The sequence below is a fragment of the Bubalus bubalis genome, chromosome 24 (genome assembly GCF_019923935.1).
Source record: "Bubalus bubalis isolate 160015118507 breed Murrah chromosome 24, NDDB_SH_1, whole genome shotgun sequence".
Classification (NCBI taxonomy): Eukaryota; Metazoa; Chordata; class Mammalia; order Artiodactyla; family Bovidae; genus Bubalus; species Bubalus bubalis.
In genome coordinates this window covers 14380275-14401331 of record NC_059180.1, presented here as the reverse complement: position 1 = coordinate 14401331, position 21057 = coordinate 14380275, and the positions used below count along the sequence as shown (strand labels likewise).

Sequence of the window (21057 nt, the reverse complement as noted above, 5' to 3'; positions counted from 1 at the left end):
ATCATTCAGTTTACGGATGGTCACTTTTAAGCCAACTCTTTATTCTCATATGACAAAAGCTTTTCTTTATTATTATTATTATTATTGGCCATGCTGTGCAACATGTGGGATCTTAGTTTCTCAACCAGGGATCAAACTCAGGCCCCCTACAATGGAAGTGCCGAGTCTTAACCACTGGACTGCCAGGGAAGGCCCTACAAGTCTTTATTTTCACCTCTAATGTTCCCTTCTAGCAAATGACCACAAAATCCAGGTGAGAAGCTTCCAGGTCTGCCATGCACAGCGCAGGAAACACTTGCTCTGTGTGCGATGGAAGTAGCCCCCTCCCTGGGGAGGAGGAGCTGACCGAGCCAGTGTCTGCAGAGAGGTAGTTCTCGCTTTAAACAGTAAACAGGCCGCTTCCCACACACTGTGACGTCACAGCTGACCGCTGGTACCTGGTTTCATTGGCAAGTTTCCAGTATCTCTCTCGCAACAGGAAAGCTGCACTCTTTGGTTGTCTCTGCCGAGTGAAGATCCCTTTTCTGTTCCCAATCATCCGAACTGGTGCTAAAAACAAGACAAAAGGTGTTTCACATGACTTCTGATGGGGAAAATCAGAACCAGCCTGGAGCCAAGCTGGGCACTCAGCAATGTCTTCATGCTTTAGAGCTGCTCGGCCTGCTGTGGACTCGGAAGTGGCCACTTAATGGGGTAAAGACTTAAATACCAGTGCTCCCCAAAATACTTCAGCTTTCATCCATTAGGGGAAGAATCCAAAACTGTTTATCTTTTCCTTGCAATATAATGTTTAAGACATTTAGGGTACCCAGCTGCCTGGTAACTGGAGTGGGGCTGAGACAAAGTTACTCTTCGAAAGGCTAGAGCCCTCTCTGAAAGGACTACTCTCCTAGTAGGAGCCAGAGTCTTGACTACTCACAGGAGCCCAAGTGGATGTTAAAGTCCTCCCAGGCAGACTTCCAGCTGGGTCCCCACCCCTGGAGGCGGGTCTGCCAGAGAGGGAGGTAGAAAGAGCAGCTATGCTCCCAGCAAGTCTTCTCTCCAACCCCAAGAGAAGCCACTCCTTCTGTGAAATGGAAAGGTCTCTCCCACTGAAAAGTTCAAGACAACAATCATTTCTTCCATGAAAAGCAAACACCAGGCACCGTGCCAAGCACTTCAAGTGGAATCCCTATGTCAACCTGCGAGCTGGTGGGTGTTATCCCCACTTCATAGGCTTGTGAAAAGGTAGGTACCTTGTCCAAGGTCACACAGCTAATTCCTTACTACACAAAGCCAGTGACCCTACTCACAAAACTAGGCTTCCATCCAAGTTTATTTCCAGGAGCCACTAATCTCATTTGCCAAGCAGAGTAGAGGATCACGTTCTCTTTCTTTTTCCTCTTTCACTCTTGCCATTCTGATTTTCTATTTTTTCTTATTTTGTATTTTTTTGGCCATGCTGCATGGCATGAGGAATCTTAGTCCTCTGACAACAGTTCAAACCCACGCTCCCTGCATTGGGAGTGCAGTCTTAACCACTGGACCACCAGGAAGCACCACCCCCCACCACCAAATTCTGATTTTTAATTGAACTTTAACTTTCCAAAAACCTGTCTTTCCCCAGAAGTAATAAAAGGTAATTACCACTGTTATCAGTTCTTCCCTACCTCCCCCAGCTTGCTCTCCTCAATTTACAATATATCAAGAAGCTAGTAACCTAGAGGGGTAAAAAGATACAGGAAACATTCATTTGAAAGTTTCTCATTGTTCTCACTTGAGGAAGTACAGACCATGTTCACTCTGAAGGCTTTTAAACACTCCTACATTCAAAACCGTTTGATACTTACGTATATTTGGTGAACCTGCCTTTCATAAGCAAATCATATAAAACAGACTGAAATGTCTTGGGTTCTCAGGCTTTGTACCTCACCCTAGAATCACGAGTCTACCCTAGTAAATCCAATGCAAGATCCACTGTTCCCTCATACTATTGTGAAGCAGGGAAAAGCTGGCCACCTCTGCCTTGAGATGGTCACCTCTCCCATTTACTTCAGAAAATGATTTGCATTACTTGCAGCACACAAGTAATCAGCTGCTTGCTCAACACAACTGACTTTATCCTAGGAAATTCTCTGTGTAGCCTGCTTTGATGATATCAGCCTTCCCCTGCTTGTTTCCAGGGTTCTTAGAACCAAATGTCCTGAACTAACACACCCACCAAAAACAATGAGAAGGGCTACATCCTGTGCACCCAAATGCCACTTACATTGATTAGTCATGAAATCAGCAAAATTCCAGATGAGCTCGCCAACCACATATTCTTTGCGTTTTTGGTCCAGAACCACATGATACTGCTCGAGCAGGCCTTTCTGGTACTCTTCACTGAACATCAGTGGTGGATCCTGGAATTCAAGGCAGAGAGAGAAGTTAGGAGTCAGAACCAGCAAAACTGCAAACATTAGATAAAGATCCATCTGATGATGACCAAAATATCTGTCCTTGTGGTGGGCTACAGTGCCTGCAGGACTTGCTGATACTGGTGGAGGGCCAGGCCAGTGTGTGATGTAGCCCAGGGTTAAAAAAAAAAAAAAAAAAGAAAGTTTAAAAAACCACCACCACCACCATAATTAGTAACTTCTTTATTTATTAACAGAATTTGTGTTTTCTGGCCACACCAAGCAGCTGGTGGAATTTTAGTTCCCCAAACGAATTGAACCTGGACCTTCGGCAGTGAAAGCGCAAGTTCTAACCACTGGACTACCAGGGAATTCCCATTAAACAGAATTTAATATTTGCTTTACTTTTCTCCACCTCTATTTCCCACTGCAGTCTTACAACTGAACTACACTAGGAATAAAAGTACGTCTCTGGATAATAAAATTAAAACCCAAGGCTGAAGTAGCTGCCAATGCATAATTTGAACACTGGTGTGACTCAGCTTGAACTTCACTCCAATTCCCCTGTATCTCATCTAGGTAAGGAGCTGCTATTTAGCCCATTGACTATTCAACAAATCATTATTTAGCACCTGCTTATATGCCAGGCATTAGTGGCAAAGAAACTATAAAGATAGAGTCCCTGCCCTCATGGGCTTTACAATCTGGCAAGACATAAGCTCTAAGTGTAACAAGGGTGAATTGGGAGCATGTAGTGTGTGGGGGGTGGGTAGGAGGAGGTTAGCAGGGGGCGCAGATGGAGGCGGGGGCCACAGAAAGCTTCACTGAAGCGGAGACCTGCCAGGTGAGGAGGGGAAAAGCAGAGGCCACATCTATGGACTCAGCCTCCGGAGAAGAGCTCACGTCTGCCGTGTGCTAAGATATAACGGATCTCTGAGGTGTTCTTAGAGCGTAAGGTCTGTGTCTTCATCTCATGGGAATTACTGGGGCTGCTGGGTCTTTGACGCTCGAGGGTGCAGCACCGCAGTCAACTTACAAGAGAACCAACCCCTGCTGCCCTTGGTCCTCCTTCCCAACAGGAAGGAGAGAACGCTGTTACATAGGATGCACTGCAGACACAACTGCGGAGTGCTTAGGAAGCCAAGGGAAACGCAATTTAATCTCCCTCCTGGAGCCCCCGGTCTGGTCAAGGAGAGACCCAAAGAGAGCAGGACAGCTCACGGTGTTCCTCTGCCCAGCTAGGTGGGGCCCTCCTCCCCAAAGAGTGGACACCTGAGCTGAAGCATGACCACTGAGTCAAGTTCCATTAGCTGGCGGTTACGGAGCTAAGAAGGGCTTGCTGGGCAGAAGGAAGAGGCCAGGCCAGCACAGGAGCCACCAAACAGAACAGACCAGGATCTGGGACTGAAGGCCTGGGCGAGGGCAGAAGACGTGGACAGCCCCGAGCACAGATTACGGCTTCGTCCTGTGGGGTCAGGGAAAGCCAGGGACAGGAAAAGGCTTGGATTTGTTCCAGGGACCACGTGGGCAGCTTGTGGGAGGCTACCTGAGGACCACGCACATGGAACAGAGGCTGAGTCCGGGCCGGCCGTGTGGAGAGGCAGCTTAGGAAAAGCCTGGTTAGCTGTGGGAGGTGGCCAGGACAAGGGAGGGACGGACAAGGAGGCAGATCTGTAGTCTGGGGCAGTGATGACTGACATCACTCTCCGAGAGAGGGAAAAAATAACCCCCATCTTCGATGCACTTACCTCGTGAAACCCTTCAATGGCATCTGCTCCGTACTCGCTCTGAATCATCGGCTTCTGGTAGGCCTTATACCAGTTCTCGAACTGGGTTGCCAACTGCAGCTGAATCACCTCCATGTGCCCATAGTCGTGGTACCAGGAGTAGTAACTGTTCACACAGATGACGTCCACATATGGCGCCTGCAAGAGCATAGGGAGAGTCCACCATCCAGGAGAGTGGAGGACTCACACTCGGGGTGCTTCTGGCAGAGGAGGTAAGAAGTGAGTGCGGAAAGTGCGTTAGATGCACACGTGTAGGAAATAATAGTCAGAAGGGACCTGAATGGAGCGAGTGAAGGGAGCCAGCCTCTCGTTCTGGGCCAGCACCCCTGACCTGGCTGCAGCTGGGCTCCGGGGAGGGCGATGAGAGAGCGGCCCCAGGCACACTGGCCCAGGGGAGCCCATCCAGACTGGACTTCCTTCATCTCTAGGTGGTGCTCCTGTCACTAGTCATCCCCTTCGCCCAACTGAGGGCCGAAGGCAGTTTTCTCCTCACAGAGCCTCCCGAGTCCCCTTTCTGAGCTACTGTCACGGGCCCTGAAGAGACTGGACAGTTCCCTCCTGGGAGGGCAGCCCGGGTTGGGGGCAGCACCGCCGCGAATCTGAGCAATGTGCCGCTCAGTGGATCCCAAAGCTCACCTGAACCCACGCTCACCTGCAGAGTCTGCACTGGGACCCACGTGGTCCATCTCTCCCAAGGGGCTGCAGCACCCTTCTGAGCTTGGGGTGGAGAGATGCCGCTGGGAAGTGGTACCTCTGGGTGGGCACGTGACCACAGCTCACACATCCCAGCGGGTGAGCCTGGCAACCTTCTGGGGGGACCAGCACAGGCTCCCCTGCCCACTAGAGCAGGAAGGGAAGCCACTGAGACTATGAGACGCCCAGGTCGCCTGTGCCCCGCTGGTGTTCCAGCACAGTCGTGTTCCTTTGAAGGGACGGCCCCAGATCACTAGGGCTGCAAACCATCGGGTCCATGTGAAAACGACAGTGCTCACACTTACACTTGAACACAGTGCTCTCTTATCCGCTCTTCCTCGAGAGGATTCGCTTCCTGGAGCACTTCTTAGTACTGACCTCAGTTCCCTAGTGAGGCATCTTCTTGCTCCTGTTTTACAGCTTTTGTGCAACAACTCAACACAGTTTCTGAGGGGCTGCTGTGCCCAGGGACCGTGAGAGGAGCATGGGGTCCAACTGGCTGGGTGAGCCTCTCCCTTCAATTTTCACTCCCCCTGACCCTGGATCTCAGCAGTGGTTCCCAAAGCTGATTGATGCCTGTAATCACTGAGGAGTTTTTTAAAAACTCAGATTCCTATCCTGGACATTATAAATCAGAATCACAAAATCCGGACCTCTGTACTTTCAAAAGCTTCCATTTGTGGCTCCAATAATCAGCCAAGTGGAGAAACAAGTCAATGATGACTTTAAGCTCCCTTAAAACTCTGCCCCTTTCTAAGCATATTAAACTTGGGGGCATAAAATTAAATCAAAGTGCAGAGAAATCGATGAATTGAGAATGAACTGAGAAGGAATTCGGCCTCCCTATGCCTGACCTCCTTAGCGTCAAGAAGCTACACTGCCTGGCAAATCACTCCCTGGCAGCTCTCTTTAACCCAAAGACCATCTATGGAAATGGTCAGACTGGCTGCTCGTGGTCCCTCCCAGCAGCTCATCTCAGCAAGCATCAGGGCAGGACAAGAGGACAGGCAGAAGGAAGATGTGCAGAGACCCCCAGGCTCACCCCCAGGTCTGCTTCATAGTTGGTGTTGGTCACAAAGGTCACGGGCCGGGAGGGGTCCAAGGCTTTAGTGTGGGCAATCAGCGTCCTGTCCACGGAGGGCAGAAGACACGGTGCCGTCAGTCTGGGGAGGGCCTCAGGTTCCCCTCCTGAATCCTCTCTTTCCCATCTTCCCAGACAGAACACCCCCAAGACATGGCTTTCCTCCCTGCCTTCTAGGGCACTTCAGGTAAGCAAACGTGCTCCTCGAGACATCATGTTCCCTGACATCATTTTCTCTTCCTCCCTCCCTAGATCTTAGCCCCCTACCCGCCCCCCAAAGGGGGCCATCCTCAAGAGAGGAGAGGCACAGCTGAGATCTTTGAGCTGGGCGCTGCCAAAAGCAAGTTTCCTCATCTCCGACAAAACTAGGATGTTCTGCAGGTTAGGATGAGTATTAATGTAACACATCACTAGGGAGCGTGTCCTGGGAGGCAAGCTGTGCACTGGGCATTCACTAGAGACTTAAATAGGCATGTATTGGCCTGGCCAGAAAGTTCACTCGAGTTTTTCACCAATGTTATGAAAAAACACAAACAAACTTTTTGCCCAACCCGACCTCCAGCTGTGTGTCCAGAGCTCGTCTTTGCCCGGGAAGGTCCGCTACTCAGAGCCTCCATCCAGGACAGGGGGATGCAGGCAGTGTCTCCTAGGGAGTATTTCCATGGCCTCTGCTGCCTCCGCAGTAAGTGAAATAATTCCCCACGCCCGGCTATGATACAACTGCAGGATGGCAAGAAAACGAAGAAACCAAGGAACACGCCAGGAGGCTGGCCCACTGTGGGGAGATGGCCCCTATGTGAGGTTTCTGCCCAGGACAATGCCTGGGGGTTGGGGGAAGTTACTGGTATGCAGTGAACGGACAATGAACTTCAGGTAACCTGGTCCCGTCTAACAACGTAACTTTAGAATAGTCAGAATATGCCCGTCTTTGAAAATCTGTTTATAATTACATGCCTAGGTAAGTCAGCTTTATAAAGCTTAAAGCCCTTTACAGGTGAACTCAAAAGCATTGCAAAGTGGTTTTGAGCAGTTCTAACATGTACTAAATTTCCCAGGAATGGGGACAGCATAAATATCAAGGGAAGACGCAGGTGGCTTAGTGGTGAAGAACCCGCCTGCCAAGCGGAAGACGCGGGCTTGATCACTAGGTCAGGAAGATCCCCTGGAGAAGGAAATGGCAACCCACTCCAGTATTCAGCCTGGGAAATCCCAAGGACAGAGGAGCCTGGTGGGCTACAGTCCATGAGGTCGCAAAGAGTTGGACACGACTTAGCGACTAAACAGTAACAGCAGGGCTTGGTTTTGACTGGAGCTCTGTCGGCCATGGCTCAGTGCCTCAGAAAAGAGCAGAACGGAGGGAAATGCTGCTCGCGGCACCAGAGTCGCCCACTATGCTTTCCAGCTTCTGTAGCTGTGTTTCCATGGAGTTTCCCAGAAGGTGCAAGCGCCTGAGTCCTTCAGTGGCCCTTCTGGAAAGTCAGCCTCACACATTTATGTATTCTTTGACAAACGTCTCTTCCTTATGTCAGGCCACGTCACTATCTTTTTTCTTTAATTTGAAGTTTTATGTATAAATAGGTAGGTAACTCTGCATTTCATTTCAGGTGTGTCAAGGAGACACTTGGCTGAAATCATAATCTGGGTGGGTGGGTACCTTGTCCCCTGAATTGACCAGGGACGGATGCCCCTGGGCTGGAAGCAGCCCACACCCACCGCAGGGCCCACCGCCACTCTCCCGTGGCTGCCAGCCAAGGCTGAGCTGGGCCAGCAGGCTGCGGTCTCACCCGGGACCCGGCCCAGGCAAGGCAGGAGCACTCACTTGAAGTAGTAACCAGCCGGTTTCAGGAAGGAAGCGGGCTCGTTGGCCAAGGACCACATTACAACGGCCGGGTGATTCTTGTCCCTGCGGATCATTTCCTCCATCACCTCCAGGTGGTGCTGCAGAGACACGTTGCTGAAGCTCTCGCTGCAGGCCAAGGGAGGAAAGGGAGCAGGTCAGTCTGATTTTCTTTCTCTCTAGTAGAAACTCTGGGCTTCCCTGATGACTCAGTGGTAAACAACCCGCCTCCCAACGTAGGAAACACAAGTTCGATCCTTGGGTCGGGAAGATCCCCTGAAGAAGGAAAATGGCAACCCACTCTCGTATTCTGGCCTGGAGAATCCCATAGATAGAGGAGCCTGCTGGGCTACAGTCCATGGGGTCCCAGAGTCAGATACGACTGAGCGACAGCATGCACGCACAGGCTGCCGAGCTGGGGGAGCCGCGCAGTGCAGGCAGCAGGCACTCACACCAGCACGATGCCCACGCCAGGGCTCTCGTCGATGACTACGATCCCATAGCGGTCACAGAGCTGCAGCACCTCCTCTGCGTAGGGGTAATGGCTGGTGCGGAAGGCATTGGCGCCCAGCCAGCGAAGCAGGTTGAAGTCCTTCACCAGCAGCGCCCAATCAAAGCCCTTCCCTCGGATCTGGAGGACAGCAGAGACAGGTGAGCCCCTGCCCTTGACCCCATCCCAGACACGTTTCCGCCAAGAGCTGGGCCCGCCGGAGTCACCCTATCAGCCCGCTATCCAGGCCAAGCACAGGCAGTGGTTTGGGGCCATTTGTTCTGAGCTGTCCTCAGCCACTCCAGGGGACGGGGAAGGGGATGGCGAGAAACGGGGACCCAGGAGCCCCTACTCACGTCTGAATCCTCATGCTTGTTGACCCCTCGGAAATAGAACGGCTTCCCATTGATGAGGAACTGGCTCTCAGTGACGGCCACGGTGCGGATCCCCACTGGGAGGGTGTAGAAGTCAGACACGGGCCCCACGGCCGTCTGCGCCGTCAGCTTCACCTGAGAAATCGAGCACTGGGCGTGAGGCAGCCTGACCGGCCTGAGCCCCATGCAGCCTCAGCTTCGCAGGACAGCCTCTGGCAAATCACCGCAGCCCACCTCTGGATCTGCAGGTGGAGAGAGGCAGAAATTATATCTGCTGTGAGCAAGAAAAAACTTTCGCCCACACTGTCGTGGGGCTTCTCTTACAACTCGGCCTCCCCACCAATGGCTGAAAAAAATCAGGCTGGGGACTCTTCAATCCAATGGACCAGGAAGCTGAGGGGGCCAGGCCTGCTGAAGCTAGGGCTGCTGGATGGGGGCAAAAGGCCTCCCCCAGCCCAATCCTCACCACCATTACCTCCAACGAGTACAGGTAGGCAGGGTGCTCATGCATCAGGTACGGCCACCAGAGGTGGGCACTGGGCACCTGCAGCTGGCCCTGGGCCCCTGCCCCTTTGGCCACGACTTTGCCTTCCTCATCCAGAAGAGACACGTCCACTTGGAAGTGGTCACTGCCCTGGACGATGATCTGGTAATTCACCAGCCCTACAGGAGACGAGAAATCAGATGAGAGAGAAGAGGGGGGCATGTGGCCTGTGGTACTACAGGTGAGAGCACGTTGAGGAGCTGGATGGGAGAGCCCGTCTCCAAGGGGATCTTTCCAAACAGGGAACCAAGCCACTCTGGGCCTGGCTGAGGGCAGATCCTGGCAGGAGCCTCACCAATGTCTTGGTCCACGTCGGTGGTGACGGTAATGTCATCGATGTAGGTGGTAGGCGTGGTGTAGAGGAGCACGGACCGATGCAGTCCCGCGTAGTTGAAGAAGTCAAACTTTGTGTTCTGGACAAAGTAACCCTTGGGGTACCTAGGACGGAGCAAGGGGACAGTGGCCTTGTCCTGAATCCTTCGATCTCAACTCACATGTCTCCTTGGCCTCCAAGAGCCAGGGCCTCACCTCTGCTGAAGCCACCCTGTCCCCTCGTGGGAAGACGTCTGGGCAAGGTAGGGAGTGGGGGTGGGGGCGGGGGCTGGGCAAGGTGCTGCTCACATGGAGGGGTCCGTCTTGTAGAGGATGGTCCCAGGCGGCAGGGTGTGGGGGGACAGCGTGTTGTTGACGGCGATGGTGATGCGGCAGGAGGACAGGGGCCCGCTCTGGACCAGCTTGCTGATGTCAGCCTCGAAGGGGAGATGGCCCCCCTCGTGCTCTAACACATGGACCCCATTCACCCACTGCAGATACAGGGAGACAAGCGGGGATGGGGGGCCCGACAGTTTCTGGCACACCCTCACACACAAGTGCAGGATGAGGGAAGCGGGCAGAGTGTGGCGGGCTGAGGGTTCTGCCAGTTGCCACTGACCTCGGGAGTGGAAGAATGGGGCTCCAGAGGAATAGAAGGGACCACTCTCCGCCACCCAGGGCACACTCCCCAGTGTGGGGCCTTAAATTTGCCCCCGCCCCCGCATGTACCCCAGAGGCAGGCCATCAGGTGACGGCTGGGAGCAGGCACCCCAGGACAGCCCATCCCCCACCCCGCCCCACGCCTGGCCACCCGCTCTGCCTGCCGCCCGCTGCACTGACCACAATGGCATAGTAGTGGGCGCTGCCGATCCTCAGAACCACTCTCGTGCCCAGGTCTTCGGTCCACCGCTGGGGCAGGGTGATCTCCCGTTCATACCACACCCAGCCGACAAAACTCCGCAGCTGCCCATCCTGGCCCACGTCGTTGAAGCTGGAGGGCACCGGCATGTCCAGGGTAGGGCCCGACTGAGGAGACAAGGGTGGGAATTAGGTCCAGATCACCCGGGAAACTAAAGGGCCAGGTCCCCCAGCAATTCCTCCTGCAGGACAAAGCTGGACAAAATGACTTCTCCCCAGGGCCCTTCCTGGTGGCCCAGCAATAAGGAATCTGCTTTGCAATGCACGGGACACAGGTTCGATCCTGGTCTGGGAAGATTCCACATGCTGCAGGGCAATTAAGCCCAAGCACCAAAACTAAGACTGGATGCAGCCAAATACTTATTAGGCTGCACATTAAAATATTTAAAAAAAGACGTCTCCCAGACCCTCCCAGATTCCAGACCACCCTACCAGCAACTCACCAATGTCTTTTATGGATTCATTTAATTTTTATGACTCCATGAAGCAGACCCAGTCACTCACTCACTCATTCACTCAAGGGTGCACAGGGAACACCCACATGGCGTTCTAGGTGCTGGGAATAGAACACTGAACATGGCCTCTGCTGTCAGTGAGCAGCTCTGTGTAGAGTGTGTGGAGAGGGGCAGGGAACTATCTTGGGGTCAGGGAAGGCCTCTGGGGGCCAGGGCCCATGAGATCAACCTCTGGACATCCTGGCAGAACCTGAGCCCCACAAGGAACCCACTGAACCTCTTGACCCTGAACACCTCAGGGAGAAGGCAAGGCAGGAGCGGACAGATAGCTCAGTGAGTCTGGAAGCAGCTTGGGGAAGAGCTTCCTGAAGACACAGATGGGACACGGGCGCTCGGAGGAAGCGGGATTCCTTGCCCCTCACAGCTGTACGCCCAGTGGCTGGCCCACAGCCTGCCACACAGTGAGGACCCAGTAAATACTGACTGAATGAATGGATAACTTTCTGATGACACCAACAGCAAGGATGCTTTGTGTCCCAGGTCTGGTGGGAGCAGAAGTTCTTTCTCAGGGCAGGGGGCACCGGAGTTTCCATGGAAAGGGGTGTGCCCAGGGCCACAGTCAGCCTGGGGCAAGAAGGATATCCAGAAATGAGACCCTGACTAAGAGGAAGATGATCAACTGACTGCCACCAGGAGGAAGGCTGGTCGGGGAGCCGGGGCGCTTTGCGGAGGAAACTGTGAGTGGGGCACGTGCCCAGCTCCCCCGCCCCTTTCTTCCTGTGATGAGGGCTGAGCGGCAAAGACTGAAAAAAGAGGATGTAAGGGAGGTGACCGTTGGATGCTCAAGGCCGACCCCCAACCCAGTTCTCTGCCCACCCGAGCCAAATCAGAGGGAAGACCTAGAAGTGGGTGCTCGGCTGGATGCCAAGCACCGTTCTCTACCTAAACCTTGGAACTCAGGGTTCTTCCTGCCAGGGCAAAGGTGCGGCCCCAAAATGTCCCAAGACTCCTCTCCAGCCTCGGGGCGGCCACTGGCATTAGCTCGCGGCAGGGACACCGCTTCGGCTCCGCCTCCCCTACCGAAGTCCCGCCCGCCCATTTCCTCCTGCCGGTCATGCTCCGGGTGGGTCGACACACGGCCCCTTAGGGCCGTCCATCAGTTCCGAGGCCACAAGGGGAAGGCTCCCCACGCCCCCCACACCGGGCTTCCAGGAGCTCCCCGGCCCTGGCCCAGGTCCCGTCTCCCGAGCGCGCACCTCCCGCAGCGGCGCCCGGTACCACTGCTGCTCGAAGCCCTGGCGCCGGTTGTCGGAGAAGTCGGCGCGAAAGCTCCAGAGGCCGTCCAGCTCCTTGCGCTCCCGCGACCGGCTCTCCCGGGGATAGAGCATCCCGCCCTGTAGCAGCGACAGCCCGCAGCCCCAAAGCAGAGGGCCGAGCACGGCCCAGGCGCCCGCCGATCCCCGGAGCATGGTTGCAGGGTGGCTGCGGGCAGCCAGCTGCCGGGCGTCCCGGGCAGCGCGCTGATAACAGGGCCGGGGCGGGGCCCAGAGTCACGTGTCCCGCCCCCGCGCCATCTTGGCCATTCGGGGCACCCCCTCCCCGCGAGGCCCGCGCCCCTCACGCCGCGACAGGTCCTCCTTCCTGCCCGAGGGCGGCGCGGCGGAGGGCCCGTTGGGAGCTGGAGCGCCAGCCCGGACCCGGAAGGGCGGAGGTCATAGCTCGCAGGCTCCGCACCCGCGGGGTCACCGCCCTCCTCCCTGGCGTCCCCAGCTGCTCGCGCCCAAGGCGGCTCGTCCAGACCGGACCTGAGAGACTGCGGGTTCCCCGCCACACACACCGATTCTTCCAGGAGACCGGCTGGGGACACCTCCAATCGCTTATGCCTGCGGGACACCGGTAAGCTCAAGCGAAGCCTGTATGCCTAGTGCCCTCCGGCCCACAGGCGTGATCACCCGGCTCTTGGCCTTGACCCTGGGCCTCCACCAGCAGTCACCTGGTCCCCAACCCCTACCCAGGGGCCCTGCGCTCCTTGGCATTACGGACGTACACATAATGAGATGGAGTCTATGGGTAGTACCAGGACCCTGGCCTGGATGCATTTGTTCCTACAATTACTTGATTTTTAAATTATTACTTTTTCCTCTGATTCCATGTTCACCAAAGCAACCTTCTGGCTTGGACCTTGACACTGTAAACAAAGTAGATCCCGGGATAGTACAAATAAATAAATTGCAAGAATTGGCAAGGCCTAAAGATTTTTTTCCCCCAAATGCTTACAATATAAAGATAAGAAAAAGATGCAAAAGTTTATACTGTATGACCCTGGTAGTGCTAAAATTAAATCCACACAGATAGATGTGAAGTGTTAGTGTTACAGGTGATTTCCATTTTCTTCTTCATATGTTCTGAGTTTTTGAAAATTTCTATCATGAACATACGTTAATTTTATAATCAGAATGAAAACAGTGGGAACTTGCCTGGAGTTCCAGTGGATAAGACTTCCCCTGCAGTGCAGGGGTGTGGGTTTGATCCCTGGTCAGGGGCTAGTATCCCACCTGCCTCTAGGCCAAAAACCAAAACATAAATAAAACAGAAGCAATAATGTAACAAATTCAATAAATCCTTCAAAATTAAAAAAAAAAAAGGTCCACATTAAAAAAAGAAAGAAACCAATGATCTTCTTAAAACTCGCACGTGGCCACAAATAAGTTGATCTGCTTCTGTATGTGTGCGTGTCCAGGCGCTCTGTTGCTCAGTCGTGTGCCCCTCCTTCCAACCCCACAGGCTATAGCCTGCCAGACTCCTCTCTCCATGGGACTTGCCAGTCAAGAATACTGGAGTGGGTTGCCATATTCATCCAAGTGCATATTCCTGACTCAGGGATCAACCCTCATCTCTTGCGCCTCCTGCTTTGGCAGGCAGACTCTTTCCCATTAGTGCCACCAAGAAAGAAAACAATAACCATTTTAAAGCTCACAAATGGGCTCAAATAAGTCAAGGTTGATTTGCTTTTATAAATTAATAAATTGATTTTCCATTTGAGAGTCAACATGTATATACTTAGTTGAAAGTTGATTTTCTACTGTTTGATGGAATTCAGAGAACACTTGCTTCCCGAACGTGTGACCCTGACATCCAGACCCTGAAAGGTGAAGTCCACTGGCCAATTTCCTTTCCCCTTCATTTTGAAGCCATGCATAAGCTGAATCTGGAGATGAAAATTTGGGAGTTGTCAGCAGTGAGAATGGATGAAGTCACCAAAGAACGGACGGCAGGTGGATAATAGATCCCAAGATTAGCCCTAATCACCCTATGTTATGAGTAGACGGGACAAAGAGGATGAATGAGCAGGTCACCATCTTGAGGATAAATGCAGACCCCTTAGTATAGTCTGTGATGGTCTGACTGGTCCCCCTGATCCCTGGCTCTGAGTTCCAGAACACACCATGCTCCTGCTGGCTTCTGGGCCCTGGCTTAGGACCTTCCCTCTGTCTGGAAGCCCTTCCTCCCTGACTGGTTAACTCTTCCCTCTTCCCTATCACTCTCATTCTTCAGGGATCATTTCAGAGTTTTGTTTGTTTGTTTTGTAGCCACACCATGTGGCTTGTAGAATCTTAGTTCCTCAACCAAGGATGGAACCGAGGCCCTCAACAGTGAAAGGGCAGAGTCTCAACCGTGAGATCACGAAGGAATTCTCTTTTTTTCCAAATACCTTTATCTTCACATCTCTTGGCCTCTGGTTCATTCCTTCCGCATACGCACAGGCCCCAAATTCACTGAGCAATTTGGTCCTTGGCTCGGTTCCCCTCTCCATCATACCTCCTGTCCCTATCAGTGGCCTTCCCATCCTGGGCCTTTGTTCTATGACCACCTTGACTTTATTTACCTTTCCATTACCTGTGGTGACTCATTTACTGGATCATGTTCTAGGTTCTTTTCATTTTCTCTTCCCAAGACTTCTGAGATTCCTCCCAGCCTACCATCTCCTCTAATTTTCATCGTCCTCATTTACTCTAAATTTGCTCTTTTACCAGATCCACACTCTGTTTTTCTCTATCCTCCCCATCCCCTTATTTTTTTTTTTTTTTTAATGTTTGGTCGCACCTTGTGGCATGCGGTATCTTAGTTCCCCAACCAGGGATCAAACCTGTGCCCCCTGCATTGAAAAGCAGAGTCTTAACCACGGAACTGCCAGGGAAATCTCCGTCCTCCCTATTTTTCTGAATTGAGCTCTCCTCCCCCAGTTTTTCAGCCTGAAAGCCATTCTAAAACCACACCCTGACTCTCACAGGGGTCACCTACTATTCTGTAGCTTTTCTTCTGGAACCTCTCCACTCCTGTCTCTCCTTTCTTCTTCCTCAGTTGCTGCCACCACCCACTCCACCCTTGGGAGAATCTTCTTCTCCCCAGCTACCAACCCTGATGGGAATGAAACCAGCTTCTGCTTTGCTGCTCGCGAAGGTGGGCACACAGACTCTTTCTATCCTAAGGACTCGTCCACACAGAGAAAAAGGGGAGACCAAGCTAACAAACCCAGAAAGTTACTGAGTTCCATCTCTCATGGGCACTGGTCTGTAGTTGCTGCTTTTCTTTTGAAACTTTCCTCTAGTTACTTATTTTTTAATATTTATTTGTTTGTTTATTTGTGCCAGGTGACTATGCCAAAGCCTTTGACTGTGTGGATCACAATAAACTGTGGAAAACTCTGAAAGAGATGGGAATACCAGACCACCTGACCTGCCTCTTGAGAAACCTATATGCGGGTCAGGAAGCAGCAGTTAGAACTGAACATGAAACAACAGACTGGTTCCAAATAGGAAAAGGAGTATGTCAGGCTGTATATTGTCACCGTGCTTATATAACTTATATGCAGAGTACATCATGAGAAACGCTGGGCTGGAGGAAGCACAAGCTGGAATCAAGATTGCTGGGAGAAATATCAATAACCTCAGATATGCAGATGACACCACCTTTATGGCAGAAAGTGAAGAACTAAAGAGCCTCTTGATGAAAGTGAAAGAGGAGAGTCAAAAAGTTGGCTTAAAGCTCAACATTCAGAAAACTAAGATCATGGCATCCAGTCCCTTCACTTCATGGCAAATAGATGGGGAAACAGTGGAAACAGTGGCTGACTTTATTTTAGGGGGCTCCAAAATCACTGCGAATGGTGATTGCAGCTATGAAATTAAAAGACGCTTACTCCTTGGAAGGAAAGTTATTACCAACCTAGACAGCATATGAAAAGCAGAGACATTACTTTGTCAACAAAGGTCCGTCTAGTCAAGGCTATGGTTTTTCCAGTAGTCATGTATGGATGTGAGAGTTGGACTATAAAGAAAAATGAGTGGCGAAGAATTGATGCTTTTGAACTGTGGCATTGGAAAAGACTCTTGAGAGTCCCTTGGACCGCAAGCAGATCCAACCAGTCCATCTTCAAGGAGATCGGTCCTAGGTGTTCATTGGAAGGACTGATGCTGAAGCTGAAGCTCCAATACTTTGGCCACCTGATGCCAAAAGCTAACTCATTTGAAAAGACCCTGATGCTGGGAAAGATTGAGGGCAGGAAGAGAAGGGGATAACAGAGGATGAGATGGTTGTATGGCATCACCAACTCAGTGGACATAGGTTTGGGTAGACTCCAGAAGTTGGTGATGGACAGGGAGGCCTGGAATGCTGTGGTTCATGGGGTTGCAAACAGTTGGACACCAAGCGATTGAACTGAACTGAACTTAGTTGTGGCATGTGGGATCTTTGTACTTGACTAGGGATCAACCCATACCCCCTGCATTGGGAGCATGAAGTCTTAGCCACCAGACCACCAGGGAAGTCCCTAAAAGTTTTCTTTAAAGATCTGTCAGAGGACTTGCCTGCATTGGCCAGCAGATGGCTAATTCATCTGCTGTCCTGTGAACTGTTGAAAAATCTGAAATGGTCTTGAAGGAGGGATTCTTCTTTGACAGGTAACTAAGGCCCCTTACCGCCTCCCCCACCCCAGCCCCCCAGGGCATTGCTTCCTGTCTACAAATTGCTAACTCCAGGCTTTTCCCCCTCACTCTAGTTTATCCAACAAGACCATGACGTGTGAACCAGCCTTCAAACTCAGCAAGATCCCAGTGAAGCCCACAGCAAGACTGGTGCTCTCCAGGTACCTTTCACTTCATGCATAGAATACTGGAGAGCCAGAGGAGCAGGCAGGATGTGCCTGAGAGAGACGCTGGGACTCCAAGTAGCGGGGGACCAGGGAAGGAGGATACACCCTGTGTGGAGAGCTCACTGCCTCAGCCATTCCCTCCATGACAAACGTGAGTTCCTCCACAAAGGCAGACTAAAGCCTGAAGCTCAAAGCTTACGCTGTTGGGCACCTCACTAGCTAGAGCCCCTTCTAAGGTCCTCAGGGGGATGGTAGTGGTTGATAACACGGTACAGCAGATGGCTCAGTTGCCCCGTGTCCCATACCCTCTGCCAGCCTTTGATTCTGTCCAAGCTGAGTTCCTTGAAAACGCAGTTACAAATGACCAATTCCCTGAAAACAGAGCCTCATGGCCTTCTGGCTCTGAATGGCTCAATTTTGCTTCTTCATTAGAGCTGAGAAGTGGAGTGAAATAGGTGTTAATAATCGAGAGACATCACCATTCAAAGAGAGATAGGAACCATTACATAAGTATTTCAGCCTTTCCTGCAGAAGCAAGGAAATCTGGGAGACGTTATGTACAATCAAGGTGTGACCTTGTTTATGCACTTTGATATTACCTTTTCATTCTTCTCTGTTTTCCTCTTCCTGCTACCATACTTCTGGGAACATTTTCCAAATCAGTGCCTGCGTGGAATAGATCTTTGTCCTGGGGCTTCTCTGCTGGTCCAGTGGGGAAGACTCTGCCCTTCCACTATACAGGTGCAGGTTCCATCCCTAGTTGGAGAACTAAGATTCTACATGCTGCACAGGGTGGCCAAAATAATAATAGTAATAACAGGCCTTTGTCTTCAACTCTGCTTTCAAGAAAACCCAACTGGAAGTGGCTCTGGGAAGTCAGCCCTTGGAACAGGATTCTGGAACAAGACAACCTTTGCAGTCATTCAGCAACAAGGACCCTGCTGTCACTCCAGTGAGTGGAGGGCATAACTCCTGAGGTGCCCTAACACTGGAATCACTAAGATTACCTGTTATGAATTGAGGTAAGCTACAGGTGGAGGGGGAAATAATAGGCCAGGCCGTAGAACTGGGATGAAATGTGAGTAAGGTTAATTTTAAGGACTGTAATTTTAAGCTGGCTGGGTTTGCTGAGATCCCAGAGACACTTCAAGAAAAAGAATGACAGGCTATCTCCAGCCAACTAGCAATCCAGGCCCCAGTGAAGCCAGAAGGCCTACTTGGCACTGTTGACACAGACCTTGATCTCCTGCAGTTGTAGGAAGACTGTACTGAAAACTGGGCCCGGCGTTGAACCATAAGCCGCCAGAGCTTATGATGTGAGTCCTATGAGGCTCATAGGGAAGGACTGAGAGCTGAGACGTGGGATGTGGACCCTGGGGTGGTTGAACCTGAACCTCTTGAACCCCAGCTTTACCTGGATCCTCTAACCAGTTAAAGAAGCCCTACCTGCCTGGAGAGTAGCCCCCTCTTGACAGAAACCATAGATGACGATCTCACCTGAGGGGACTTCCCTGCTGGTCCAGTGGCCAAGACCCCACGCTCCCAGTGTGGGAGAACAGAGTTTGATCCCTGGTCAGGGAACTAGATCCCGCATGCTGCAACTAAGACCCAGAGCAGACAAATACACAAACAACTTGGTTTAAGAAAAAGGATCTCACCTGAGGAGGCTGCCTCACAGGACGTCCTCTAAATCGCAAGCCTCCTCCCCTCTGGCCCCAGACCAATAACTGGGTCAGGTCTCGGCACAGGATGCACAGGGAAGTACAGGCACCGCTGTGAGCAAAGAGCTCAATTGTGGAGCATTGCAGGAGCCACCACACGTGTCCTGACAGAAAGGGCGAGCCTCTGAAAGAGCAGAGCTAAGTCTGTGAGACCAAAGTGTGGAGGTAAAGCTAGATGAAAGTGAAAGTGAAGTTGCTCAGTTGTGTCCGACTCTTTTCGACCACATGGACTGTGGCCTACCAGGTTCATCCATCCATGGGATTTTCCAGGCAAGAATACTGGAGTGGGTTGCCATTTCCTTCTCCAGGAGATCTTCCCAACCCAGGGATTAAACTTGGTCTCCCTCATTGTAGACAGACGCTTTACCATCTGAGCCACCAATATCCAAATTTCCTTATTCTCCTTGAGATTTTTCATCTCTGGGCTAGTATTTATACACCTTCAAACTGCTTCGCTCACCACCACCCCATAAGATTTTGGTGTACATCCTCTCTTACAGTGTAGTACACCAAACCAGACACACTCCACTGACAATCCAAGCAGCAGTTAGAGAAGCAGGACTACCACTAACCAGCCTCATGTCAGTTTCTGTTCTAGCAGCACACATAGGAGCACATTAGCTTTTTTGGGCAGCCATGCTATACTACTAGCTCAGATTAAGCAGATCAATTCGTCCTCAAATGTATTTAAACTCAAATGTAGAGATGTAATATTTTATCTTCAATTTCATATCGTCACATTTTATCCATTGCACCAACCTTGTGAGCTTCTGTTCATACACCTGGCTATTAAATATATTTATAAACCTTTTTAGCTTTAGCATATTTTATACATATTAGTGAAAAAACATTAAACGGAATTAGAAGATAATAATTGTGGCAGCTACTCAAAACATTCCTCTCTGATTTCAAAGATGTGAACCTGAACTAATAAAGCAATACAAAAGCAAAGAAAAAAGTCAGTGGGACAATTAACTCTGATAAAGCCCCTTTTCCAAACAGTGTACATCTCGTGCACGGATTTTCACTTAGGCACAAAAGAAGCAGGGACTCCATTGGCCACCAGGGGCTCAAACGCTGAATGTCCGCTCCCACTGCTATCATGGCGCCTTCATAGGGAGGATTTATTGGGAGAGGGTGGGGCTACTGGTCTGGAACTCAGAACATAACATTCTGGAAATATCTGGACTCAATCCTATGCCACTGCTGGGAAGGTTCCTCCAATCTTGATCACAATGGCAGTGAACTTAATGAGGGGGGATGTTGGAACTGCCTTGAAGTATTAACGAAGGCCAAGTGGAAGCCCCGGAAGCACCCCAATCTGCCCCCATCCCACCCGCCTAGATAGGAAACCAGAAGCAGCACTTCACCCGCTCTGGAGCTGCGGAGTGGAGCCACCTTCCGAGACAGGGCGTGCAGGGCGCTGGTCAGCACTGTATCCCCCTCCAGTGCCCCTCCACGGCCCCTGCAAAGTTGTCGCTAGTGGGTCCAGTGTCAGGAGCCTTCCAGGGGTGTGCCTGCTACTCACTGTGCCACCCCGCTTGCCCGCTACCCTGATGCCCAGGTGTGGGGCCAGAGATGACAATGCTACGTTGTCATGGGGTGTATATGGGTTGTGGAGGAGAAACAAGGCTAGAAGTTACAGATCACTACAATTGCAAGCAGATTATTCATGCTTGTCAATACCTATTCATAATGCAGAATCATTCCTTACACAGAATAGCCTCAGTAATTGAGAATGCGCTCTCATCATTATACATGGGCTTCCCTTGTGGCTCAGCTGGTAAAAAATCCGCCTGCAATGCAGGAGACCTGGATCAATCCCTGGGTTGGGAAGATCCCCTGGTGAAGGGATAGGCTACCCACTCCAGTATTCTGCCCTGGAGAATTCCATGGACTGTAGAGTCCATGGGGTCATAAAGAGTCGGACACGACTGAGCGACTTTCACTTCACTTTATCATTATACATATGTATGTATATACACACACACCCTGTTTTCTTTTCCGGAAGGTATATGTAATAGAATTTATTCCAATTCCTGTGTCTATAAGGTACAAACCTGTGCCAGGACCTTAAACAGAGGTTGTATCATTTTGTGGACTCACACCCCAGTGTATCAGCTCCACCTTAGCATTGCTGGTGCATAGTGTTCTAGAAGGTCTTGTACTTCCAAACAAAATAGTGTGCTAAATTTCTGTCAATAGAGCGGAATGCCCTGAAGAAACAGTGAGAAAACTCCAGTCAGGCAAGGACTTGTTCCCACAGTGAGCCCTCCGCCGGCATGGAGACTATTTGCCTTGCTATTGAGTCACTAA

The 21057-nt window shown here is 51.4% G+C and overlaps 1 protein-coding gene across 2 annotated transcripts; it reads right to left on the bottom strand.

Moving 5' to 3' along the window:
* Positions 1-4: 4 nt before the first annotated feature.
* On the bottom strand, positions 5-12342 carry LOC102410676 (beta-glucuronidase). Of its 2 annotated transcripts, XR_003106475.3 has the most exons (13): positions 12126-12342; positions 10337-10522; positions 9806-9987; positions 9480-9622; positions 9116-9303; positions 8623-8775; positions 8229-8407; positions 7759-7905; positions 5901-5985; positions 4127-4303; positions 2249-2384; positions 920-1091; positions 441-549 (listed from the first exon to the last, which is right to left on the bottom strand). XR_003106475.3 is itself a non-coding variant. In XM_006070336.4 (12 exons), exons 1-12 carry the CDS (start codon positions 12336-12338, stop codon positions 380-382), a joined length of 1959 nt encoding a protein of 652 aa, XP_006070398.2. In that variant the 5' UTR covers positions 12339-12342; the 3' UTR covers positions 5-379. The 2 variants fall into 2 exon arrangements, 1 of the variants encoding a protein (XP_006070398.2); XM_006070336.4 differs by lacking the exon at positions 920-1091 and having other exon boundaries at positions 5-549.
* Positions 12343-21057: the final 8715 nt, after the last annotated feature.

What these genes read in the sequence shown, in the direction of transcription:
- LOC102410676 (XM_006070336.4), bottom strand. Translation starts at nt 12,338, where the DNA reads ATGCTCCGGGGATCGGCGGGCGCCTGGGCCGTGCTCGGCCCTCTGCTT. An exon ending in ACCGGGCGCCGCTGCGGGAG is followed by an intron (nt 10,523 to 12,125) that starts GTGCGCGCTCGG and finishes TTGTCTCCTCAG; the next exon opens with TCGGGCCCTACCCTGGACAT. An exon ending in CCATTGAAGGGTTTCACGAG is followed by an intron (nt 2,385 to 4,126) that starts GTAAGTGCATCG and finishes CTTGAATTCCAG; the next exon opens with GATCCACCACTGATGTTCAG.